Here is a 27,389-nt window from a genome sequence, read left to right on the forward strand (position 1 = left end):
TCTGCCATCTGCCTTAAGTTATCACACTCTTCCTCCTCTATAACCAGCCATCGCGTATCAAAAACCTGCTTTGACAAAACAATTTGTGCTACTCCCAGTTACAGGGTTAAGGTAAAGGTAAAGGGACCCCTGACCATTAGGTCCAGTCATGACTGATTCTGGGGTTGCGGTGCTCATCTCGCTTTATTGACCGCGAGGGAGCCAGCGTACAGCTTCCGGGGCATGTGGCCAGCATGACTAAGCCACTTCTGGCAAACCAGAGCAGCGCATGGAAACGCCGTTTACCTTCCCGCCAGAGCAGTACCTATTTATCTACTTGCACTTTGACGTGCTTTCAAACTGCTAGGTTGGCAGGAGCAGTGACCGAGCAACGGGAGCTCACCCCGTCGCAGGGATTCGAACCGCCAACCTTCTGATCGGCAAGTCCTAGGCTCTGTGGTTTAACCCACAGCGCCACCCGCATCCCCATTTCAGCAATTTAGCAAGGAAGGTCATTAAGAACTCTTGCCATTGCTTTAAAGATACGCACCACTCACCATTTGAACTTTCTCAAGGCAGTTTTTAAAGGGCACATTCATATTTAGAATGTCACTCTGCAGATTTATGGATTGTCTGCAGAGATCTGTTTGCAAGGAACTCCTGGGCCTAACCTCGTACAAGGGGGCTTGCCCTAGTCCAGTGCGGTTTTGACTTTTCTTGGAACACCAGATTCCCTTCTCAATACTTCTCAATATCTATTTTCAAGTAAAGCATATGTTTGCATGAATACTGCCATTGCAAAGGCAATCATGGCCCATTTTAATTTAAGCTTATCACAGAGCTAGAATGTGCATTTATTAAAAAAAACATTTCCAGAAAAGAAAATGTTTTCTGAAACAGGTTTACATATTTTATTCAGTTCAACAAATGTTTCAAATGGGGATATTCATTGATATGCAGTTAACACATTCAAGAAGCACCAGTTCTTTAAAACAGATGTAATATATAATCATTTCTATGCTAAGAGTATTCATAACACAAATAAAAAATCTTTTGTGGCACAGTGATCTTAGGTACAGCACTTAAAGTGAGTACAGCTTGGCCACAGTTTAAATGCACATCAATAGCTTAAAAGAACTGTCATTTTATATATTTTAATACAACAACCTACAGTACATTATGTGATACTAATTATACATTTTAATATACTTTTCCCTTTGTTAAACAGGAGTCAGTTTTCAAGTTAACTTGCATTAAAAGGGGGGAAGGCTGACCCAAGTATTTTCATAGAGAACTGTGAATAATTTATTCTTGTATTTATTCTTCTTTCACATAAAGCCAACGCTGAAACAGAAGGAGTTATATTAGGGACACCTGTTCTCCACAGAAAGCAAAGACTATTCATAAAGTATTAAAGCTTTTGTCTTCCATGTATTTATATTTATTTTGATGAATACCAAATAGAGAGAACTTGAACTGACTCAAAGGTAGAGAAATATCACCCTGATACAGACTTTATTTGACTGAATCACTTCAGACTACAATGAAGTTTCCTTGGTTTAACGGTCCTTTCATCCAAAACTCAATGGCACATGAAGGCTTACAGCTTAGCCTTCTCCCTGATGGGATAGCAACAAATGACTAAAACAGGTACACAGGCTTCTGAAGTATTAAAAGTAGTTGCTAAATTGTATTTATTTAATATGTGGCTATTCTTCCTACCTTTCTTTCATCGGTGGTGGACATGGGTTTCCCTGACAGATTCCAATCCAGTCACTGATCAAACCCAAACCTGCTTAGTTTCAGCAAAGTGTTTGCATCATATCCCTTCGGAATGTGCCCTGATAACTGAATATTTAGTAATTTCCATGAATGTATTTCAAGGCTGAATTAAATCAGGGGTAGGCAACCTAAGGCCCGGGGTTCTCAATCCGGCCCGCTGATGGTCTGGGAATCAGCGTGTTTTTACGTGAGTAGAATGTGTCCTTTTACTTAAAATGCATCTCTGGGTTATTTGTGGGGCATAGGAATTCGTTCATTATTATTTTTTCAAAATATAGTCCGGCCCACCACATGGTCTGAGGGACGGTGGAGTGGCCCACAGCAGAAAAAGGTTGCTGACCCCTGAATTAAATTCACAGGTGAGAGTAAATGCAGTGTGAATTGGTGTCTGTCCATTCCATGGAGTTTCTCCTTCTGTCCCCTGCAGCCCAAAATCTGCTCTGTTTAGTGCAGCTTAAAAGAAATGTCCTTTTATATACACTATTCTCAGCAGGGGGACCACCCCTCTGAGAAAAAAAAAATAGGGGCGTGCAAGGAATTGGAGGTAGGGGAAAAGAAAGTCACATAGTGCAATCAGATTTCTGCTGTGCAAGTTTGTGGAAATTGTTCTATGTTGCCCAACAGTCACTACTGAGACGATGGTATTTCTGATCATTTAATGACCTTGCCATCATTTAAAGGCAGATTTCTAGCATTAAAATGAATTGCTTAGCATAGTTATTCCTTAGAGTAGTTGGAATTTGGAGCAGAACAGTTAGCGCAGCAAGAACCCCCTTCTCCACAATATTTGATTGAGGTTGTTTATAATTCTGTAATAACTTCTGTCATCGCCACAAAGACTTTTGTGAATTTCAGAATATTCCTAGAAATGAAAAAAAAACACACATTGTGGCCATATGGATCTGTTTTCTATGACTTTTAAACGTAACATACCTTAACCATATAACGTTTTCAAACTGCTTCCAAATTCTATTCATGGTGCTCCCTGTGGGCTCGTTCCCTTTCTAATCTCTCTTTCTCTCTCTCCTCCTGTATATTCACAAATTCCTGATCTCTGACATCAAAGCACAGGAGCTCAAGCCGAAAACCTTGATCCCTTAGGACAAATATTAAAAAGAAGAGTTCTCGTAAAAGTGTCTGATAGTATCAGCAAGACAGTTTTGAACAAGTTAATACAAAATGGTTTTCCCCCCATATTTGGTACCTGATTAATTTATACTGCTTAAAATATTTATCTGAACCGGACAGTGTACCCTGTCCTAAAATCCAAATCCTAAAATTTTATGGATTGATTACTTACTTTTTACGATCCTTATCTTTTTTATACCCAACAGTGGGCGTAGGGGGCAGTGGCCTCCCTTGGATTATTTCTGCGGCAGCTTTTCTGTCATTGAATGCAATAATTTCTTCTTCAAGGAGTCTTCTTTTCTCCTCCAATTTCATTCTCTCTTCTTGATCAATCCGTTTTAAATGTTCGAACTCCAGCTGTAGCTAAAGTCAAGCACAAAAATATCACTTCTGCCACAAGGTGGTAGCCTAGCACTTAACATACCATCTTCAGTAATCACAAGGTCAAATACAGAGACTGATTTCCTTAACAAGTGTCAGAGTTTTCACTTAACTATTTTTGTAGTTCACTTATTGACACAAGTGCACTAAAACCTTTTCTTAGAGTAACTTGGAACTGATTTCTTTTTAATGACAAATGTGGACATCAGTTTTATTCATAAAAGTTTTTCAAGGGGGGGTATCATTCTTTCAGAGCATCGCATAGTTAACTTCCCAATTCTTGCTAAATGAAGAACAGATCAAACATTTCCCAATTGAACAACATGGCCTACTGCCTTGATCAGCCCATCTTTCAATATGCATATGATACTATGAGTTATACTGTAAGCTTCTGGTCAACAATTTACTTTTAAATCAAAGGAGACTGATTTCAGTAAATTATGTTAGATCAACTTGTGATGTCATTAAGCATAGGAGCCAACTCCTAGGAGCCTAAGTCCCTTTGACCCCCTCTCCACCCTAAAATATTTGAGAGAGCTGCCACACACACACACCCCAGTTGATTGGCACTGCCATTCAAATAGTGTGTGTGTCCTAGGATCTATTATGCAGGGCAGGGTTTACCTGGGATACTTGAATATTTTATTCAAGTTGGCACCCCTATCATTATGCAATTATGAAAGGCTGTTTCTATTGTTTCCTGGAACTCTGATCTAAATCAACAGCAAGTTGCCACATGAACTTGATGATCCCTGTGTGCTGAACAGCTGGACAGGAAAATGGAGTCCCCCGCAGATAAGATGCCTATTTCACCATCTAATATCGCTGCACACCACCCCAATGTCTGAGCAGTGCGCAGGGGCGCCAACGATAGGGGTGGACGGAGATTCAGCTCCCTCAGTATTTCTGGGCAGGGGGCTGAGTCCCCTCCCCAATACCACCATCCCCATCTTCCCCCACCATCCCCTCCACCCCCCCTCTCCTGTACAGGGCTGTACAGCTCCTTTGCGCCAAGCTGTAGCTCTGCTTCTGGGTCCACTGGCAGAGGAAGGGGGTGCAGTGGGTGTCATCCCTGAGGGGCCACTCGCGGTGCTCCCCTGGGACGCTTGCCCTGCCCCCATGGGTGGCTAGCCCCGCCTCTGGGTGCACAGCCTGTGCGCCGCTAACTCCGCCTCTGCCTGGGTCAGGTCTGACCTGGGAGGCGGAGAGAAGCAGAAGGGTTGTGGCAGCATTGCTGCTTCTCTCCTCAGCTGGGCAGCACTGCACAATGATTCTTGTACCCAGCGAGGCCAGCGTAGAGAATGATTTTCACCCTTAGCATTCTCCATGCAGACGGGCAAGCACTGGCCTACTGGGTGGGGGTAGAAGGCACGGAGGGTGATTTTCACTCTCTGCATTCCCTGCTGCCATTGGGCAAGCGCTGGCCCACCAGGGTGGAGAGAGGTGCAGAGGGTGATTTTCACCCTCCTCACTGGCCACCGCCAAGAGGCGAGCACTGGCATGCCAGGTAGAGGCAGGACGGGTCACGTGACACCGAGCCCCCTCAATGTGGGGTTAAGTCACCACCCCTGTCAGTGTTACGTTCTAGGCCAGGAGTCAGCAAAATTTTTCAGCAGGGGGCCAGCCCACTGTCCCTCAGACCTTGTGGGGGGCCTGAGCATATATTTGGGGGGGGGGGGAATGAACAAATTCCTATGCTCCACAAATAACCCAGAAATGCATTTTAAATAAAAGCACACATTCTACTCATGTAAAAACATGCTGATTCTGGGACTGTCCATGGGCCGGATTTAGAAGGTGATTGGGCCGGATCCAGCCCCTGGGCCTTAGTTTGCCTACCCATGTTCTAGGCCAGCAGTTCTCAACCTGTGGGTCCCCAGATGTTGTTGGACTACAACTCCCATCATCCCTGAGCTCTGGCCTTGCTAGCTAGGGGTTATGGGAGTTGTAGTTCAACAACATCTGGGGACCCACAGGTTGAGAAAGGCTGCTCTAGGCGTTCCAAGGCTCTGTTTCCTCAGAATGAGGGACAGCCAAGACTGTGATATATTTATGATATATGGTTTATTTACACATAAATATAACCTGGGGAGCTCACAGCATTAGTACCCCAAAAGGGTTTTGCTCCTTCCATAGCCACAGCCTTGGATTCCAGCAGAAAGCAGACATGGCTCTATCTCTCTGGCTTCCATCTGCCTCTGGCTTGCACTTCACACACATCTCTCGTCTTTCTAAGTATGGCAGTTATCTCATTTGTATTATGCAACATGGGGCATTCCCATTTTCAACCGTAGCAAATGGGAGCAGAAAAAGAAATGGATGGACCCAGCACAGCAACACTGCAGTAGAGACCATCCTAACCACAATAAATCACTTCAACAACCAAATCAGAATCTGTTAACCTTCTCCCTAATGCTGAACGTGCCTAGCCAATCAGCTCCAGCTGTGTGAACAAGGAAGAGGAGGAAGGGCTCTGCCACTCATTGTGAGACACTGGGAAGGGAAGAAGAGGGAAGTACCATGCGCATGTGGACACACACAAACAAACCAGGGGAGGAGACATATTTGGGACACAGCTGAATATTTAGTTGCAAGTCTCTCTGGTCCTGACTCGTGATGGAATTCCAGCCATGATCAGGATCCAAAGAATCATTCTCTCCAGTGCATTCTTTGCTAGACTCTAGCCATCTTATTCTGCTGCTCCACATAATGTCTTCAAGCTACCACTACAACCAGATCAAGAACTATAAGAGAGATGGGCTTACTTCTCGCTCAGCTTCTTTCAACTGTACTTCTTTCTCTTTGACCCTCCGAACAAACCTTTGCCTCATCTCTTCTTCTTTTTGCCGTAATCCGTTAAGGAATTCAATCCGCTTAGCTTCATAAGTCTCCTGCAGACTGAGGACCATAAAATGTAAAACAGCCTTCATTCAGAGCTGGCTGCATTCACCCATTTTATTTACAAAACCCAACCACATTTGATCAGCTTTCCTGTGCACGAGAGACTGTGAAAGTTCACAGGGAGATTAAAAGTACAAGGAGATGTTTTGCTCAAGAAGGTGTGCACTGGAGTTACACCTGGTTCATCTTACAAACCTTGCAATTAAAGGGGGGGGGTGAGAACATTTACAGTCTGCTGTCTCACCACACTTACAATGTTTCCTTTTGTTAAATTTATAAACTGGTTCTAAAAGCTCTTAGAACAGGACAAGCAGTGATGCTATGAATAGCATGAAGGCAACAAATTAATCATGATGAAGTGGACAAAGCATAGGTAGCCCAGGCTTTTATTTTTGATCCTAAATGCATCTAACTTGGGAGTATACCTAATCAATTGAAACAGAACTTAATTTGAGAAAAATTTGGTCTCTTCCAGATGACTTGTTTAATGAACATTCAGCCTGATTTACTTATGAAGAGATTAGACAACATAGGGTATTTAATGTGCATTTATTCTGATTTCTTTGTGAGATTAGACAACATTCAGGCAAGCAAGTGTTATTCCACACTTTCCTGTTCAGCAGAGAAAATTCAGTTCTTTTATCACTGTGCATTTGCAGACCACCAAACAGATCTATCTACATCAACTAATGTACCCACTGGAATTATTGCCACATTTAAAATCTGTAGTGATTATGTTTGACAGCAAAAGAAGATGTCATTTTCTCATTATTTGCCTGGCTTTCTCATTCTTCTCCTCTTTACATGCCAGTCTAGAATATCTTCTATCAGTTTTTTAAGCTTCCTCTCAGAATGCTGGATGTGTCCTTCCTTTTTGGCACACTGACAACTGGATATTCTCTCTACAAAGTCACTTTCCAGTAAAGAGACTACTCTGAACCAGACAAAGAATAAAACTTGCTGATCTTACAGTTGAAAGCTGATTCCAATCTCACTGTAATACATACAATGTCAACAGCCAGAGGTCTTCCAAATATCTCACTCTTGGCATCTGTTAAGGAGTAAAGGTGCCTTTCGCTTAGAAAGCATTCTAATTCTTTTTAAAGGAACCCAGGTGTTAAGATGTCATTGTTGTAACTTTTTACACCAAGGGCAGGAGACCTGCCACCCTCCAGATGTTGTTGGGTATCCAGCTCCCATCAGCCCCAGGCAACATCTGGAGGACCACAGATTTTCCACCCCGTTTTACACCCTAACTAGGTTCGGCGTTAGGTGGTATCATCTTATTGCACCAAGTCTAACTGCTACATGTGCTTCTTCCCTGCTTTTAAACTGGGATAACAAAACCAGTTACAGCTTCTTCAAGTTCAGTATCTACTTGGCTGTGAGCAGATGAAGCTAGCCCTTTGCAAATCTGTACCCATTCCTTTTTAGTCAGGCATATAACTTTTCCTAGCGAGGCAAGTTTGGGAGGAACAGCTGGCTCATCCCGTTTCTAGCAACAACTTGCGATGCAAGATGTTTATTGGTTGGCTGCTATGGCAATTATGAGTCTACACCCCTAACCACCAATGAATCCATCCAAGTTAATGTCATGCTTCTGCCATGTGTAAATGTAGGCTGCAAGAAGTATTGGACAAGTGGGGGGGGTGGGGAGAGACCAAAGGCCAGTGCTGGATTCAGAGCGGCGTAGATGTGCATTAGATGAGTGGAGGTAGAGCCAAATGTAAGTTCATCTCACAGCGGGGGAAGAAAACAATTTACCAGCTCACATTGGAAGGTAAGTCTTCAACTCCTTACTGTTCAACAGGGAGAAGAACAGCAGCATCTTTTCAGAAAGGTTATGTCAAAGTTGAGATTGTGTCCCCCTTACCAACACTGTTAAGGCAAGTTAATTGTCAATTTCCCTGTTTTTACAGAACTATTATTTATTCTAGTCACAGATCATGTTCTGTTGCAGAAGTTAAATGTTAGTACTGCAGCGACTACTGTAAATAAAGTCTGTTTTGAGGCCAGCACGCATCTCGCATATCTGTTTAGAACATCAATGAGAAAGAAAGAAAGAAAGAAAGAAAGAAAGAAAGAAAGAAAGAAAGAAAGAAAGAAAGAAAGCAATTTAATTGGTATTTAAGAACATAGGAAACTCCTTATACCAAGTTAGGCTATTTGTCCACCTGATCTAGATATTGTCTAATCCGACAGGAAGTGCCTCTCTCCGGGGTCTATGGTCCCCTACCCATATTTGTAAGATGAAGAATTAGTACACAGCTGGAGACATTCTGAGTTGCACTTGAGGGAATTCAATAATAGTTCCAAATCAGTACTGGGATCATGTCACTATTGGTTCCTGTAAGACCAAGCTGTCTCTTTCTAAAACACACACATACAGAGAGAGGATTTAAAAACTTTAATTCCATCATTCTACGCTATAAGGCAACATACCTTTCTCTATGAGTTGTCTTTTTGGAATCTGGAATCCTAAAAACAAAACAAAGATACAGATTTATCAAGTTGCAGCGTGCTTCCACAGTTCTGTCTAAGGAACCCAATTTTATGTTATCCTGGCTCACAGAAAGAAACTGATACCATTCCAAGTTTCTAAAAGTTAAAGGAATTTGCTTTTTTTCTTACGGAAATATAACACTGAAATAATTATGTACTTAATTTTAAAAATGATGGGTGGTATTTAACTAAGACTTACTCAGGGTACATTTCAATTGTTTTTTTTTTATTTTTATAATAAATTTTTATTAGTTTTCCATAAATAAAAAAGAAACAAAACAAAAACATAAACATAAACAAACAAAAACACGACTTCCCCATACCACCCCTTTTCTGCATTCTTGTTTCAAGATTTTTCAGCAACCCTCTGATCATAACTTGAGTATATTTCATGTATTTAACTTCAGTTAGTTATTAATACAACTGTAGTTCTTTATCTCTTATAACTCTGAGCCCCTAATTTTCCAATTTACAACAGTTTTTAAGATAAACTTTAAATTTGTTCCAATCTTCATCCACCGCCTCTTTCCCCCGGTCTCGAATTCTGCCAGTCATCTCTGCCAGTCCCATATAGTCGATCACCTTCGTCTGCCATTCTTCCAACGTGGGTAAATCTTGCGTCTTCCAATACTTTGCTAGAAGAATTCTTGCTGCTGTAGTGGCATACATAAAAAATGTCCTATCCTTCTTTGGCACCACTTGGCCCACCATACCCAAGAGAAAGGCCTCTGGTTTTTTAACAAACGTTCTCTTCAGAACTTTTTTTATTTCATTATAGATCATTTCCCAGAAAGCCTTAATCTTCGGGCAGGTCCACCAAAGGTGATAGAAGGTTCCCTCCGTTTCATTACACTTCCAACACTTGTTGTTGGGCAAATGATAGATCTTTGCTAACTTAGCAGGAGTCATGTACCACCTGTAGATCATTTTCATAATGTTTTCTTTTAAGGCATTGCATGCCGTAAATTTAACACCAGTGGTCCATAACTGCTCCCAGTCAGCAAGTTCAATGTCATGCCCAATATCCTGTGCCCATTTAATCATATTAGATTTCACCATTTCATCTTGAGTATTCCATTTCAACAGCAAGTTGTACATTCTTGACAAATTTTTAGTATTGGGTTCTAACAGTTCTGTTTCTAATTTTGACTTCTCCACTTGGAAGCCTTTCTTTCTGTCCTGTTTGAATACTTCATTTATCTGTCGATAATGTAACCAATCTCTCACCTTAAACTTCAGTTTCTCAAAACTCTGCAATTTTACATTTTCACCATCTTGTTCTATAATTTCACAATATTTAGGCCAATTAGAACCCATATTCAATTTTTTCACCTCTTTTGCTTCCATTGGTGACAACCACCTGGGGGTTCTACTTTCAAACAGGTCTTTATACTTAATCCAAACATTATACAGAGCTTTCCTCACCATATGGTTCTTAAAACCTTTATGCAATTTTACCTTGTCATACCATATATATGCATGCCAACCAAATCTGTTGTCAAATCCTTCAAGATCCAAAATGTCTGTATTCTCGAGGAGCAGCCAATCTTTCAACCAGCAAAACGCTGCTGATTCATAGTAAAGTCTTAAGTCCGGCAGGGCAAAACCCCCTCTATCTTTCGCATCTGTTAATGTCTTAAATTTTATTCTTGGCTTTTTGCCCTGCCAAACAAATTTCGATATGTCTTTCTGCCACCTCTTGAAACAGTCCATCTTGTCTATTATTTGTAATGTCTGAAACAGAAATAACATTCTAGGCAATACATTCATTTTGATAACAGCAATTCTGCCTAACAAGGAAAGTTTCAGCCTTGACCATATGTCTAAATCTTTCTTAACTTCTGTCCAGCATTTATCATAATTGTCTTTAAAAAGATTCACATTTTTCGATGTCAAATTCACCCCCAGGTACTTCACTTTTTTTGCTATCTCCAAACCTGTTTCATTCTGGAATGTCTCTTTTTCTTCATTTGTTAGGTTTTTTTCCAAGACTTTAGTTTTTTGTTTGTTCAACTTAAATCCTGCAACTTGACCAAATATCTCGATCAGTTCTAAAACTCTTTTTGTGCTAGTGATTGGCTGTTGCAAAGTCCATGTCATTTTAGATTCCGAGAAAAAAGTTCCCTCTCTCTCGAGAGGATTCTTTGTTCTCCAGATGTCAATCAAGTCCATATTTTCCATCATCTCGAAGAAAGTCTTTGGTAATCTTCCTTCTTTAGATATTGTCTGTCTTTGTGCCTTGTCCATATTTGTAGAAACCACTCCATTCATGTCCCCCATCATTATTATTTTGCAGTCGAGATAATCTAGTAAAGTCTCATGCAACTTCTTAAAAAATTCTGCCTTCCCATCATTTGGTGCATATACTCCAATTATCAAATATTTTTCCCCCTGGATCTGTACTTCAATTGCCAGGTATCTTCCTTCTTCATCCTTAAATTTTAATTTTGGGTCCAATTTTTCCTTTGCATAAATCACTACTCCTCTCTTTTTTACTTTATCGGAAGATATAAATTCTTGTCCCAATCTTTTGTTCACCAACAATTTCCTGTGTGCTCTAGTTATATGAGTTTCCTGTAGACATATCAGATCCAGTTGTTCCCTTTTCAAAATGTGGAAAACCTGTCGTTTTTTTCTGGGATGGTTCAAACCGTTGCAATTCCAGCTTAGAAGTTGCAGAGACATTTTGTTTGTTAGATGTTTGATCCTCCGACTGCTCCAAGTTTTTCTTCCTCTTCAGTTGGCGGTTGTGGTAGTCCAAATGATAGATTTGCAATGTCCGTTAGCCCTCCTCCTTCTGATGTTAATCCTTGTCCTTCTCTTGCCGGGTCCACCGTACCTTTCTGTAGGTCCTCTAGGTTTCTCTCCAAAAAGTACTCTTTCTCCTGTACTGTTCTTATTCTTACTTTCTTCCCTTTGTAGTTAAAGGACAACCCCTGTGGGAATTCCCACCTGAAGGGTATGAAGTTCTTCCTCAGCAAATTGGCAAGGTCTCTATAAAAAGTCCTCACTTCCAAGATGTATTTAGGGATGTCCTTAAAGATTTGGACTTGAATGTTTCCAATCACCAAAGCTTTTTGATAGTGAAGGTTCAGTATCTTGTCTCTTTCCTCTTTGGTTCTAAAGGTGATCAGACAATCCCTTGACTTCTTGCTTTGCTTTCTACCAAGTCTGAAAGCAGTTGTTATCCCCACTTCATCTTCCTCCAGATCTCCTTGCCAATTTTCCAGAATTGCCTCTGTGAGAAATTCCGCCAGATTGTCCTCTTCTTTCTCTGGAACCTGTCTAAATTTCAGATTTCGTTCTTTCCGTTGTAATTCCAGTAAGGAGAGGGCCGCTTCATGCTCATTCACCTTTTTCTCAATCGGCACAAGTCTTTCCTGTGTCTCACCTACAACAGATTTTGCACTCTCTGCAATTTTCCTTGTTTCTGAAAATTCCTGAATCAGTCTATTTATAGATTCTGTATTTGTTGCCACTGATGTAGTATTCAAATCCAATCTTGCTGTAAGTTCTGTCAATTTCTTTGAATTTTCTGTAGATTGCTTTGTTAAGGCCTCAAGGGATTGATTTATTTTAAGCAGTGCCTGTGTCATAGATTCCATTGATGCTGCTGTCACACTGTCCGGTGCAGGCACTGTGTTGCCAGAGATTGAACCTCTTCTCTTTTGTGTTAGTTTAGCTTTAGATCTGGTTCTTATCTCCTCTGCCGTGCCACTCATATCCCAAGGCCGTTCTCACAGGAAAAACTTGCAATGGAAAATCCCACTATTAGTCAGTTACTTTGCAATTTTTCCCTCTTAGCCCTCAAGAGGGAGCAGTTAAAAGTTTCCAAGTTAGAAACAACAAAGAGACAGAAAGCCGGATGTAGAAAGTCTCAAGTCCGCCATTAAAGTTGTAAAACTTTTTCTCCAATTTAAATTTGGTTAGTCCAATGTCAGTAACAAAGTCCCATTCAAATCTTAAATGTCTTAAATTTTTTTCACCATTTAAGGTATAGTCTATCTCCACTTCAAAGTTATTTTAAAGAACAGTTTTCCCGGTGTTAAGTCCTGGCAGGTCGTCCCGGGGATCAGAGCAGTGAAAAACTTTGTTTCCCTTTAAATTAAAAGTATCTTCACAAGACTGTCTTTTTTCCCCCTTCTCCTGCCAATCTGGAGGGGAGAGATACTTTTGACAGCTCAGGTTTGACAGTTCGCAACTAAGTTTCTAATAACTGCAGCGAGGTCTTTCGTTGCTTTAAATTCCTGCAGTCCGGGGGGGGCAGACTTCCTTATTTTTTGCCCTCCCGTTTTCAGCCAAATTCTCTATTTTTAAAGGTTCCTGAATTTTTTTCCCTTCTTACTCACGGGAATCCAGTCCAGATTTTCTTTTCAGGAAGGAATCGGCGCTCTCCGCTAATGGCGACGCGGCTTCACTCCGCAGGCTGGGTAGCGACTCTCAGCACCGCGCTCACTCCCGATGCCGCTCCGGAGCCTTTAAAAAGGCTCTTTCACAGTACCGGGGGGCGCAAAGGTGCCCACCGAGTCTCCTTGCTCTCAGGCTTCCGCGCCTGAGATTTTAGGGGTCCCCCACTCGCCGTAGCGGGTAAGACCCGAACTTGCGGAGCAGTCCTTCTCCGGAGCTCGGAGGTAGGACCGCCATTAAGCGCTGGCACCGACCGGAAGTCCCGGTACATTTCAATTGTTAGTCCTGTTCATTAATTTTAATGGGTCTTATGCTGAGTAAGTCTTAATTGAATACCACCTAAGATTTGTATTTAGCACTTACAAACAACTATGTATGTGGAGTACACTTATAAAGCTTTCAGAAGCCTTGTACTCATATAACACAAAGCCAAAACATGGCTTAGACTTAAGACAGAAAGAATAAGCACGTGGGGACCCAAAAGGAAAATTGCAGCCACTTCGCTCCCCCCCTGATCATATTGTTGCCATGCTACTTGGAGCTAAGCTATGGGGTCAGATTCAACAAAGGGGCCCCACTAGCGGAAGTCTGTGCAATAGCACATTTTCCTCTCCCTCCTCCCCCCATGCACCCCCATAAATTGGCTAGGGGGTGTGCAAACAGTTTTAATTACACACTTAAGATTCAAGATACCTTCAGAGAAGTAATTACAAAAGCCATGTTGGGAACTGGTTTAACTATTAAAAACATAGGAAAGGCTTGCTCTCTTACCTGATTTGATCAGTGTCTCGGAAGCCCATCTCTTCCAGTTTATACTGCCGGTACAGTTCATAATGAACAGAACAAGTTTGTTCTATCAAGTCTTCCATATTTGTACAAATCATCATTTCCCGGAGCTTAACGAAATCGCAGTGGTTCTCATTCTCCACTAATGAAATAAAATAAGATATCACCTCTATCCTATTGGAATTTACCATGGGATGCAGGAAACACCCCCCAAAAGCCCTTTCACACTGGGATTGCGGGACAAGAGGTTGCAGGGGAGGTATTGAGCAGAGGCAGTCTTTCCTATTCATCTCCTACATTTTGCAAGGGTCTCCTGAACCACAAGGAGAGGCTTGGGTAGCAGTTGCAAAGATGGGATCAGGAAATTCCCCTTCCAAATGCATCTGCCAGCTCAGAGGCACATGGGAGGTACTGGAAGGCAGAAGAGGTATTACCCCCTCCCCAATTCCTCACCATCCAGGCCAGATTATATGCCCTCACTGGACTTCTCCAGCTCAGACAACAACCCTCCAATTCATCCCTCACCACTTCCACACCATAAACGCCATTATTTGCAGAATGGTCCTTTAAAAGAAAGATCAGTTACTCAGAGTGGATAAGAGGGTTCAGGCCAACCTTTATAACATCTCAGAAGGCTTCAGCATAATTCTGAGGCAGCAGCTCTCCTTAAACTAATCCTAGCAAGCTCCGGCTGCTGTGGGCAATCCAGACTGCTGACAAGCTGCCTTTTTGCTTTGTGGCTGGTAAGCGTGTGTCCCATAATTTCCTGCTGAAATCTTGTGCCTTTTTAGATCACGAATGTTCTGTGTGCTGTTTCACTTTTGTTGCTGTACAGTGCAAGACTGCCCCTCCAGATGGCAACAATACAATAATATTGGGGAAGTATCACTGTGCAACTAATAAAGCAGACTGGTTGATACATGTCCTGTCTAAATCCATCACTAATGCAATATTATTGTGTTGATAACGTGTTGCAGAATGTGCCTGTGAGAAAGGAACAGTAGACTCATGGTACTGCTACAGATCACCAGTTTAAATCACAAAGCCTGGTTCACAAATCTGACAAAAAGATGTTGTGATCATTCACTAGGCTTCAAAAAAAAAAAAAGAAAGCAGTTTATAAAGATGCTGCAAAATGTGAACTTTATCAGTTGAGAAGCAGACAATTAACCATGCAAAGTTACTATCACTGCTGACTATCTTAGGAAACTAATTCTGGAAAAAGTGAGAGTTCAAACTCTTCTTTACCTTCCACTACGCCCCAAGGATACTGGCGAGCTTTTACTGTTTTGTCTCCAACTTTTACCTCTTCCAAACTCCCCACTACTGCAAATGGCAAGTGTGCCTGCAAAACAGAGAGTAAATAAATTTGTACTGCTGTCAACACTAAGAATAAATGAAAAATGCAATATATACAACATGTAGCCTAATTACATGAAAGACCACCACATCTGTCAAAAATAAGGTGAAGTCCCATTAAAATACTTACATTCTAATACTTGTAGTGAAGTACTTACATTCATGTTAGCATTAATGTTAGCAATGCTCTCATCATCTGTTGGGAACTGATATATCTGGAGTCTACTACTGACCAGTTCACTCATGATGTTGACCTTAAACTGCTGTAGTTCAGTTTTAGAAATTGTATCAGCTTTGGCTATAAGGGGAATAATGTTCACCTATTAAAGAAATAAGAAGTATTGTATTCATAAAAGCCAAATCTGCAAGTAATCTGAACTTTTAAAACACAAATTACCATGTTACTGAAAAAGCAAGGTGCTTTTTAAACAGAGTAGCAAAACAGCTCTTCAGTACCATGAGGTTGCTAAAATAATAATAATAATAATAATAATAATAATAATAATAATAATAAACAACTTGCAGTTTCTACTTATCCGTATAGCTCAGTTTTCCATTTTATCAGAAATACTGAGAAAACTTTACCATCATCATCATCATCAAAAACAGTTATCATCACAAAGTTTTTTTGCTTTACTAGGGCATCGATGTATTGCATTTTGTATAATGTTTTATGCATAATCAATTACCTAACAAAAAGGCAACGATTTCCACAATGATTCCCTTGCAAGCAATTGTAGGTTTTTTTGTACTTCAACAAAATGTACTGCTAGCTACTGTGAAATACGTTCCTTGTTTCTGGATGTGCCTTTTCTTTTGCCTTCCTCATTTACAAACCAAACATATCCCTTGTGAGCTGACAGCATTTTAGAGCTTCTGAAGAACTATTTGCAAATGTAAGCAAGTGAAAACCCTTGATATGGTATGAATCATGCAGAGAACTAGCTTTCCTGTCTGCCTGCCATTTGGCTAAAGGTATAGGAGAGAATGTTTATATTGCTGCTTGGAGGGTAAGGTTTTTCTACTTTATACACATTTCTATACATCTTCCCTTGACTCAGCTACAAGCTAAAAACAAGGTCAGATTTAAGTCTTCCACACATTAAAAATACCTGATTAGGATTTTTAAGGCAACCAATCTTCTGCCCTTAAAGTAAGGTTGGGGGATCTCTTTCAATAATGCTTCTTTATTATCTGGATGGAGGGCAGAGGGGTGTGCAGGTGTGTGCGGAAACTAACCTACTTTACAAAGATAAAATCTGTTGCTCCTCTATCCCCTTTTCCCTCTGGCCCCATCCATCATTGCTAAGTGGCCCTCAGAAAGCTGCCTAGAAGGGAAAACGGCCCTCAGCTGAAAAAGGACCTACACCTGTGCATTAAAGTTTATCCACCTATAGTCAAATGGAAATGCAAGTGGAAGAGTTGGGTGGAATTATGAGGTAGAGGTGATTGTGTGGTGGAGGGGAAAGCGTAAGACTGAAGGCAACCTAGTTCGGGGCCAACATTGTCAAATCACATGTTTATAAAATGAGCTACTGCTTTAAACTCCATTTAAACCCAGGTTAGAGACGCGGGTGGTGCTTTCGGTTAAACCACAGAGCCTAGGGCTTGCCGATCAGAAGGTCAGCGGTGCAAATCCCCACAACAGGGTGAGCTCCCATTGCTTGGTCCCTGCTCCTGCCAACCTAGCAGTTCGAAAGCACGTCAGAGTGCAAGTAGATAAATAGGTACCGCTCTGGCAGGAAGGTAAACAGCGTTTCCGTGCACTGCTCTGGTTCGCCAGAAGCAGCTTTGTCATGCTGGCCACATGACCCGGAAGCTGTACGCCGGCTCCCTCGGCCAATAAAGCGAGATGAGCGCCACAACCCCAGAGTCGGCCACGACTGGACCTAATGGTCAGGGGTCCCTTTACCTTTACCTAAACCCAGGTTGCCTTAAAATCCTGAAAATAATTTGAGGTACACCTCAAATAAAGGTACAGCTTAGGCATAGGTTCATAGCCTCAGCCCCTTCCGGCATCATACCCTTTACGGAAGTTGTATCTGGAGACTGGTTATGCCTCTTGCTTGCCTGGATAGAGAGATATGTAGAGACCTTTAAATTTATGTGGTTGGAAAACAGCCTTCTAAAAGTCACATCCTTTACTCTTGCCATGTGGCTCCTGGAAAACTATTGACAAGGGAATGTGGTCCTCTGGCTGGAGGGCCCCACCTCTGGTTTACATCATCAGCTAGAACTAGGCCATATTGGAAGATAGGTATCAGACAAGACTAAAGTGACGACTGGCAAATGAATAAGAAGGTAATTCTGCCTATATAACTGTACTAGAGTTTTAACTTACTTACTGACGTTGCTGCTTTATAAAAGTAAAAAATTTAAATAGTCGGCTGAACCACTGTGATTTAGTATTTAAGTATCTGCAAAAGACTCTGTACTTAAATTTAAAATGATTTTTCTCACCTTCTGAGTAGCGCTTGTTTTACTCAATGTTGTAAGATCTTAAAAGCATGGTGAGCATTTATTTTAATTAGCAGGGAATATTTTGCACAAGTTAGAGCCTTATCAAACCACGACATAAAATACTGAAGTTGAATGAATTCTGGTTTTAATATCTTACCTTCCTAGAAAGATTTTTCATGGTTACTAAATCAAGAGTTTTAAGGGAATGCCCTGTGGGTGAAATAAAGTAGAGGCACACATGGATACGAGTATCACGGTAATTATACAAGGAACGATTAATTTTCAGCTCTTCCTGGAGGTAGGCTTCAAACTGTGCATCTACATAATCCACTATTGGCTGATAGCTGCAGAGAAGGGGGGAAATATTTGATGTAAGAGGACAAAGGTTGAGTTTAACTCTAATACACTGATAAACACAAATTGCCAAGGGACAGTAAAACAGCAGTGACATTAGTATAAATTCAGCGAAATTCTTAGGAAATCTTAGGAAATTATTCTCTAAAGTATATGCTTATAAAAAGACAAAGCCTCTTGACCTGAATATTATCATCCTAAACCAAAACAAGGGCACATCCACAGAAGTCCATACATTTTGGCTGGTCTTGGTAACCAAATCGGGAGTTGCCTCAACCCTGCCGAAAAATAACTGGGAGTTTTACTGACCTCACACAAAACTTGGAGGCAATCACCTCTGAAGCTCAGCCCCATCAGCAGTTATCCCATTATCTCCCTGCCAAGCCCCAAGCTGAGAAGGGCGATGTTGCACAGCTCTTCCAAGCTCCTCTCCAGGATGCTTGTGAATCTAAACTACCAACGCCACCTTCTTAGTACCTCTCTGCACTGAGCAGTGCTCACGCACCAATGCATCCCCGTCCTTTCCAGCCCATACTAACTGGAGGAGTGGGATATGTTGTGTGGTGGGCAGCATGCACTGAGCACTGCCTAGCACTGACAGGTGTGAAGAAGAGGAAGATCAAAAGGGAAGTGATCTTCCATACAGTTCTGTGTTTTGCAAAGCACCTTTAAAACACAGCATCACATAAATGACCCCCTAACTTCTTCCTGAGCTTAGAGGGGACTCCATGCTGCTTCCTCGTTGCCTCCCCCCCCCCAATCTGTCTTCCCAGCTCTGTGACTGCTGTAACAGCCCATTCTTCTCTTCTCATTGCTTAAAGTGAGAAACAAGCAGTTCCTTCTACCCCCTCTCTCTCTCCAGTCTCTCAGTGTTAGGGTTCAAGCTTTACGCTGACCAGGAGCATAGGAAGGTGCCTCACATATTGAGTAAGACCCATGGGTCCATCTAGCTCAATACTGCCTGCACTGGTTGGCAGTGGCTCTCCCAAGTTTCAGACAGGGAGTCTTGAAGGATTTAAATTTAGGGTCACCTCTCTGGAGATATGACATTAAGCAAATTGGGATATCTGATTGCAGCTCTTTCAACTATCAAGCAGATTCTAGTTATGTAAGGTTTTTGCCAGTCAGTTGGACAATTTATCAGAAAACACCAGAAATAGTTTATAAGGAATAATTTATTATAAAGTTCCCAATACAGAAAAGAAAAGGGTAAAGGTAGTCAATATCAATTGCAATGCAGCAAAGTATGTTTTCTAGCTTGTTCTGAAGAGAAGACAAATGGCCCAACTTTGAATGGCTTATATCCCTTTGAATTGCTTTTAGCAAGCATCCTTGTCAAAGCTGTCTAGCTCTCCCATTGGTCAAGCACAGATACTAGGCCCACACTGATTGTCCCTCTCCCACTGAGAGCAAAATCCCAATCTCTGAGAACCAATTCAGACTGTCCCTACTGACAGACAATCACTATCTGAGCCCACTCAGATAGTCAGAGATGCCATCTGCCTGCCTAGACAGAAAAGTCCTTATATGACTCTTAAACTGTCAGCATCTCACTTGAATTCCACACACACACACTCTCCTGATTGGCTGCCGGTTTCACCAGCTCTCACTGGTTGCTGGGTCACCAGGAGGCAGACCCAGAGCCTGTCCATTACAGTCCTGACCCCAGCTGCCCGGGTTCCTGGCCAGCTCTCACACCTCCCCTCAATTCCCCCAGGGCCACAAGAATAGAGGAGACAGTAAGCCAGGGAAGAACATCAGAGGCGTTGCCTAAGTATTCAGCTAGCTGCACGAGGCTACTTGGGAGGAGTGGGAAGAACACAGAAACAACTGCTTGGATCATGGTCTGAGAGAAACAGCTTGAGCATTCAGCGTCAGTGTAAGTTGCTTGTCTGAGCTTCTTCACTGCTGAAGCCCCAGAACTCAGCCTAGCTCCAAGTTCCAGCTTTCCTAACCTGTGGAAATGGACACGATTGGTAGGGAAGCTGCCATTGTTGCCCAATATGCAGCGGCGCACAACCCCATTATATTCAGCTCAGAGTGGAAGAGAAGAGGTTGCACTGGAATAACGTAGTTAGTTCACACACAACCAGTTCTTAGGACAAAGAAGTGCTGGGAAGGGGGGAAGGATGGTGCTGGGAACAGGTTAAATGAGAGTGAGGATACAGGAGCACACAGCTTGAGTTGGTGGGGACGGCTTGTTACACTCGCCAGAGGGGAAAGGGCATCACCAGACGGGCAATGGTGAGCAGATTTGTGAATGACTGACAATCCAGCACAAACCAATTGCTTTCAGATGCCCTTGGCCATAACTGTTTCAATGGCGCTTCAGTTCCACACATGACAGGACCTTCATTCCATTAACTTTATTTATTTATTTAAGGCATTTCTTCACGACCCTTCCTCAAAACGCACAACGCACAAAAGTGTGAATAAAATTCACAAGACATAAAAATACAATTTAAAGCAAATAAAAGTAACAAAACACAACCGACAAAATTAAAATAAAATAAACAGAATCACTGGATCGCACCAATTCATCCGAAGAAAATGGCCCAAATCCAAATAACTGTTCATCTAGCCTAAAGGCACTTTGTTTTTCTTCAAACAGCTGTTCCTATGTGACAGGCAGCAGACTTCTTCCAGCTGCTCAGTCGGGGAGAAAGTCAAAGTTGCAGTGGGCACACATAAGCCTTTGGGTAAGAATGAAGTAGGTATTTGGGTCCTAGACAATGTCATCAGAACTGGAGTGCTTTTCTAAAATATTCTGTCAATTTAGTGATAACTGAAATTGTTTTCCAGATCAGCACACATAAAGTGAAAGTCTTGCTGATAAGTCATAAATTTGGAAATGTTTACCTCATTTCTCTAAATAACTCTGGTTATGCGCGGGTGTGTTAACTATGTCAATAAATTTAAATAAAATGAATTCAATAAGCCTATCAACACCACTACATGACGCAAATGTCAGATCCTAGATGGCATGTCAGTTGGCAAATTAATATGACATTATTCAAGTGAGGAGATACTAACCTATCTTCTTTGTTTATCTGATCGCCAAATCCAACTGTCTCTATTATGGTCAATTTCAATCGAACATTGCTTTCCCGGAGCTCATACGTCTCAGCTTTAAGTCGTACATTTGGCTGAAAGTGTGTTGACACACGGTAATCAAAACTGTTATTAAACAAACTATGAATCAAAGTTGACTTCCCAATTCCAGTCTCCCCTACAATTAAAGACAGATAAAAAATGTACATACATGCCACACAAATTTCACCATAACACAATGAGGGTAATTGATTTTTTTCACATTCCCCGGGGGGTGGGGGGTGGAATGCAAAATTGCATTTGCTGTAACTAAGGAATTAATTCAGAGGGGCCATTGTCTCTTTTTTATGATAGCAGTATCTGATCATTATGCCATGGGATTTCCTCAAAGGATGCATATCATATTTATTCTAATGCTATTTTTGCTGCAAACTTTTTGGGGCTTAGGGAAAACTTAACCCCACTTAAGTAATTCTTTTTATCTGAACTAGTACAATACCAATGGAAAAGGGCAACACCTTTGTCACTTTTCTCTCCTTCAGATTTTTCAATAGTAATGAGTTTTAAAATAAAATAACTCGCTGCTAACAGCTATTTTACTTACCAATGCAGAGAATGTTGAAGCAGAACCCCTGTTGGATATATTTATTAACCAGCTGATCTGGTAAACTATCAAAGCCAACATGACCAGACAAGGATAAGGGTCGGGAACTCTGCTGTGGAAAGAATAATATAAACTGGAATACAAGGCTGCAACACTATTACTACTATGTTGGCAGCAAGTTGCTGCAAAGTCTAAATAAGTTAACACCCATCATCCCTGACCACTGGTCCTGCTAGCTAAGGATGATGGGAGTTGTAGTCCAAAAACAACTGGAGACTCAAGTTTGCGATCTAGAACCCTGATCTAGAAGAAGGGTACAGTAATCAATGGCAATTTTTAAACTTTGTTCTGCTCAACAAATTGTACAACTGCTAAAAAGCACTGCAAGAAAAAAGCCTTTGATAGATTTTGTTTTGTTTTGTTACACAGTATAGTTAGAATTCTACAAACAAAACCAAATTGCAATTTTATTTTGGGTGAATTCACATTTTATTTGAATTTCTACTTTGCTGACCATAATTGTAATTCAAACAGTGCATGCCAAATTATGTTCTATCATTCTTTTTTTATATTGAGAAGGTTTAAAAACATTTATTATACATTATCTAAAAAGGTAACAACATTTAACCATATTGGACAGTTGCAGCAGGGCAGGGGGGAAGCATCTTGTGGCTCCTTACAAATTTACTATGGCATAAGCCATTGTGGACTGTAGTCTCTGAAAGCGCATGAATTTATAAGTCTTCAGAATTCCCGCAAGACTCTTTGTTATTTCTGTAGTACTATAGCAATATAAAGAGAATACTCATCGATTACTTTACTCACACTCCTTGTTTCTTCTTTATTGACTGGTGGATAGGATGCTCTCATTCTCGTCTCAGACTTATACTTCTGGGGGGGGGGGAAGTAGACCAAATGATTTTCTAAAATAAAGAACAAATGGGGTGAGGGGGGGAAAGGTAGGAGGAAAGTTTGAATAAATATTTTTTTAAAAAAAATTAAAAGAACTGGGTAAGGAAAATGTGGTAGGACTAGATTAAATAAAATCATAATTGAATAATCATAGGGAATTTATTTATTTGATTAACTGGACCTATTTTGTATGTGAGTTAAAAACAAAGACATTGAGGCATGTGGTATCCAACTAACATGTCCCATCAACACTAAGATTTCTGCTTCTGCAGCAATCTCCCATACATGCATCCACTAAATGTATTCTAAAAGTTCCCCCAACCCTTCGGAGCAGATGAGGGGCAAGCACAGGGAGAAAAGAGGAAGGAAAGTTCATTGTGGAAGCGTAAATGCTTTTGCTGATAGGATGCATTTGTTGGGTGCTACCCATATGCAAGACCGGATTTAGGTTTGATGAGGCCCTAAGCTACTGAAGGTAATGGGGCCCTTTATATGTCTAGCTGTCCTTTGTCAACAACAAATTGTTTTTTGTGTTGAATATAGGCTATATGATAATTTATGGACCTAAGTATTTTATCAAAGTACTGTAATTGTTGAACTTATCTTATATTTTGGAAATGTACATCCAAGTTTTTCTCTTTAATTTTTTGGGGGGCCCGCAAGAAAGTGGGCCCCTAAGCTATAGCTTGTTGAGCTTATACGTAAATCCGGCACTGCCCATATGCTGTTTTCAGGTGATACAGATGCAGCATGTTATCTTGAAAGAAGCACTGTGGTTGGGGAGCATGCATGCATGCAAGGAGGAGCTGTTAAGTGAAGAGAAAATGACACTTGCCATGTGCAGTTGGCATTTTTCAAACAAACCACACTTATCCCATTTGTTGGTCCCTATGAGACAACATCATCTGGCTAAGCAAAAGCGGATGTTTACAAATTCCTCCTCACAGCTGCATCCAAGAAGGGAGGGAAAGTTCGCAAACTCTAGGCCCGCTGTCTCTTGTTCTCATCAAACAAAACCCTGTTTTTTGTTTTTATTAGTGTGGCATCCCAACACAAGTAAAGTAAGCTGGCGTTTCCTCTTCAGCCAGAACCCACCTCTTTGCAACTAAATACAACATGAAATCGAAGCGTTCACCTACTCCCAACTTTTTTTTTTTAGTAGCCCACGACAGTAACAAGCCTGTGAACATGCTCTCCATCTCATTAACCTCTGTATATGATTCATTTCAAAGCTTCACCAAGGGGAGCCCACAAAAATTTGCACAGCCATGATTTTTTTCCCTTGAAAAAGAATGGGGAGAAGATGTCCCTCCCCGCCAACAGTTAAGTTAGTTCCCTTTCCCCAATTGTAAACTGAGTCTCCCCATTCTCTCTCTCCACAAAAAGTGTAACAGGGGCTCCCCCCTGAAAAAATCAGTTATGTGCCAGCTGCAATTTGCCCTCTGTGGCAATGCATCTAGTGTCCCTGCTAAAGATCTGGCTTCTGTTTACTGTGATAGCACAAATAACAATTTATGAAGGCTGCTGGCTGCTCCAAACCTGCAAAACTGCTGCCTGTGGTAAGGGGCTCGTGGATTAATTACAGCGCTATCTGTGCCACAGCCATCAGTTACGGGCTTAATGCTGCCACTGTTTCCGACAGGCCTGCTGTTTGTCGCAAGGCCTCAGGCTTCTCGGCCTACCTTTGTTCAGCTTGCTTAGGCCTAGCTCCTCAACCAAGGCCTTGTCTCAGCCCTGAGATGTCGCCTCCTAAAGTGGCTGCGTTGAAGAGAACCTTCCAGAAGTCTTGTCATGTGATAGGAGTTTCCTTCAAGTTGTTGTTTTTTATCACCAGGATAGGAGAAGGGCAAAACTAACGCTGGCAAGGCTGCAAGAATCCTGGGAACTGGAGTACAAGACAACAGAGGCCTGCTCTTAAAACCGAAAGGAGATTTGCAGCAGGGGCAGACCTTCTGGTCTCGAGTTTCAGGGGTGCCTTGTGTGACGCCAAAATTTGGGGCTCCCCACCACCTCACCCCACCTCTCTTGCTGCATTCAAAGGAATAGTTGCTGCACCCCAAGGCTTTGCGCCCAGTGTGACTGAACACTCCCCTAAATCCGCCCCGGGATTGCAGAATGAATTTTTTGCCTGCAGAAATTGCTGGAAGGAGGGGTGGCTGCAATTGGCCAAGGAAAGAGAGAGAACTGACTGCACTATTATAGACATCGGTTCTGCCGAAGGGCTGGGCAAGAAGTCACTTGTGGACCGTTAAGTTAGTTGCTGGAGGCTGTTTCTGAACTGCAGGCTCCCAGAAAAGAGATGGCTCTCAAATGCACCACTTTTCCTTTGCAAAAGGGTGTTGTTTCCATGTATCTGGCTGGAACAGCAGACCCCTTTAACATAATGCTTTGCCACACTGGAACTGGGATTTTAATAGAAGGATTTCGACAGAAGGTTCTTTTCAAGCCCAAATGATATGCAGGGGTGAGAGGGGCATATTACAGGCTGGGTGGAGAGGTGGGAGCCTTCCCTGTTCAGCTGCATGGAAGATGTTCATTGCTCATTCGTTACATTCCCAAAGGCTGGGGATAACTCAAGTTTCAAATATCTTCAGCCGCTGACTCACCTTTTATTCTGATTGGCTCCAATCAGCAGAAAGGTTGAGAATGCTTCTCTGTGGCTGAAAAACCCTCCCTTTTCAAAGGACAGAAAATTTGGCAGGAAGTTTTTTTGCAATTCTTACTGCCTCCTTCACAGGGATATTGAAATTGAATCTGGATTCAGAAGGCACAACAAGGATCTTCCTTGTTGTTGTTGTTTAGACAATTAGTCGTGTCCGACTCTTCGTGACCCCATGGACCAGAGCACGCCAGGCACTCCTGTCTTCCACTGCCTCCCGCAGTTTGGTCAAACTCATGCTGGTAGCTTCAAGAACACTGTCCAGCCATCTCGTCCTCTGCCGTCCCCTTCTCCTTGTGCCCTCAATCTTTCCCAACATCAGGGTCTTTTTCAGGGAGTCTTCTCTTCTCATGAGGTGGCCAAAGTATTGGAGCCTCAGCTTCAGGATCTGTACTTCCAGTGAGCACTCAGGGCTGATTTCCTTCAGAATGGATCGGTTTGATCTTCTTGCAGTCCATGGGACTCTCAAGAGTCTCCTCCAGCACCATAATTCAAAAGCATCAATTCTTCGGCGATCAGCCTTCTTTATGGTCCAGCTCTCACTTCCATACATCACTACTGGGAAAACCATAGCTTTAACTTTACAGATCTTTGTCAACAAGGTAATGTATCTGCTTTTTTCCTTGTAGGAATATGGTATGCCACCTCCTTGTGGTAGCATGCATGAAGCTGCGGTTACATTGGAAAGATGCATACAGATGTACTGTCCACAAGTGATATGACAGGATATGGTTGTAGGCTTTGACTGATAAACTTATGCAATGCTGTAGAGCGAGTTGTGAAGAAACAAAAAATGATACTTTTGATGCTGACTGGTTTAATTTTATTTCTTGTAACTCGCTTCTTTATTTAACTTAGCATGCTGCTTTTCCTTTCTGAGGCATCATGACTGTTTTTTGCTTTGTATCTGGTGACCAATACCCATTATTTGTTGTTTGTATTGTTTCATGTTATTCCTAATAAAAGCAGTATTAAAAATAAAGGTCAGTCTTCATGTGGGTGACTCTAGGACACTGAGGTCAGGGACCCTTCTGCAAAAATAGTAACAGGTCTTCAACCTGTGACCCCAGATCACTTGATTCAGTGCTATTTTTAATATGGTAATTTGTATGTTTCTTAATACTTATAATAGATTGGTGTGCTTTTAAGCTGTTTCTCTTTATAATTCATGTTGTGAGCTGCCTTGGGCCTTACACTGGAATAAAGGTGCATAAAGAAATAATATTGATAATAAAAAGTAGTATCCAACAAGAACGGTGTGGTTGGATTATCACTTGCAACAAATCAAAGGTCAGATGAAATGGCATTGAGTTTCATGTTACTCTCTCGCCACTGCTGTTAGCACCTACTTGCTCTCTTGAAAATGTGATTTTCACATTCGCTCAAAGTTTTTGCCAGATTACTAAGCAGTAAAAAAAAAGTATGATCTATAAATAGATCAGAAGAGACCCAGCAGGATGGGTTAAAATACAGAGTGTTGCTTTGAGAATGATTTCTCTAGCTTCATTTCTTACCACATCACCAGAATAACATGACCCAGGTGAAGGTATTTTTTAATTATTATTTTAGCTCAGGAGCAAGGAACATGGAAAATGTTGCCTAGCAACCCAATATCTATTCCAGATTGGAGAAGAAAGTATCCTCCATTACCTCGTTGTGACGGATTCAGAGTAATTCAGATTCAGAATAACAGAATATTTTTATCCATCTCCTATAATATCTTCTCCCATTCTTTCACACTCAACTCCCCGCCCACAACAGCCCGTTTCTTTCACCCCTCCCCTCATTGGTTCTGTTGCCTTCATGTCTTCTTCCTAGAAATTGCATTTCTGTTGACTGATACAATAGTTCAACAACATGAGATTTGAAATCTAGGCTATGTGCACATTAGCACCTTCAAACATGAGGTAGCCCCCCCCACATGCCTCAAGTCACTTTTAACATTACCGTACACATCTGAGAAGGGGCAGGTATGTATCCATTCAATGCACATTACCTTATTTTGTTTTTCCCAGCCAACCTCCTATTTTCAAGTTTTCAAATTATTAAGTTTTCAAATTAGATGGAAGCTGGCTTGAGGACCATACAGCAGTATTTCTCAAGAAAATAAGCGATTCGTGTAGA

At 41.6% G+C, this 27,389-nt stretch overlaps 1 protein-coding gene across 9 annotated transcripts; it reads right to left on the bottom strand.

The window, feature by feature from the left end:
* Nucleotides 1–876: 876 nt before the first annotated feature.
* On the bottom strand, nucleotides 877–24,604 carry LOC114596435 (septin-8-A). Of its 9 annotated transcripts, none has more exons than XM_028728018.2 (13): nucleotides 24,289–24,604; nucleotides 22,520–22,585; nucleotides 21,695–21,803; nucleotides 21,073–21,268; nucleotides 17,843–18,029; nucleotides 15,384–15,545; nucleotides 15,115–15,211; nucleotides 13,852–14,008; nucleotides 8,614–8,649; nucleotides 6,036–6,168; nucleotides 3,062–3,252; nucleotides 2,695–2,857; nucleotides 877–1,323 (listed from the first exon to the last, which is right to left on the bottom strand). In XM_028728018.2, exons 2-12 carry the CDS (start codon nucleotides 22,562–22,564, stop codon nucleotides 2,731–2,733), a joined length of 1,440 nt encoding a protein of 479 aa, XP_028583851.2. In that variant the 5' UTR covers nucleotides 22,565–22,585; nucleotides 24,289–24,604; the 3' UTR covers nucleotides 877–1,323; nucleotides 2,695–2,730. The 9 variants fall into 9 exon arrangements, with proteins under 9 accessions (XP_028583851.2, XP_028583849.2, XP_028583850.2 ...); XM_028728016.2 differs by having other exon boundaries at nucleotides 878–1,323; nucleotides 21,695–21,806; XM_028728017.2 differs by having other exon boundaries at nucleotides 878–1,323; nucleotides 22,520–22,617.
* Between the last annotated feature and the right edge of the window lie 2,785 nt (nucleotides 24,605–27,389).

Source organism: Podarcis muralis, chromosome 4 (genome assembly GCF_964188315.1).
Source record: "Podarcis muralis chromosome 4, rPodMur119.hap1.1, whole genome shotgun sequence".
In the NCBI taxonomy this organism is placed as follows: Eukaryota; Metazoa; Chordata; class Lepidosauria; order Squamata; family Lacertidae; genus Podarcis; species Podarcis muralis.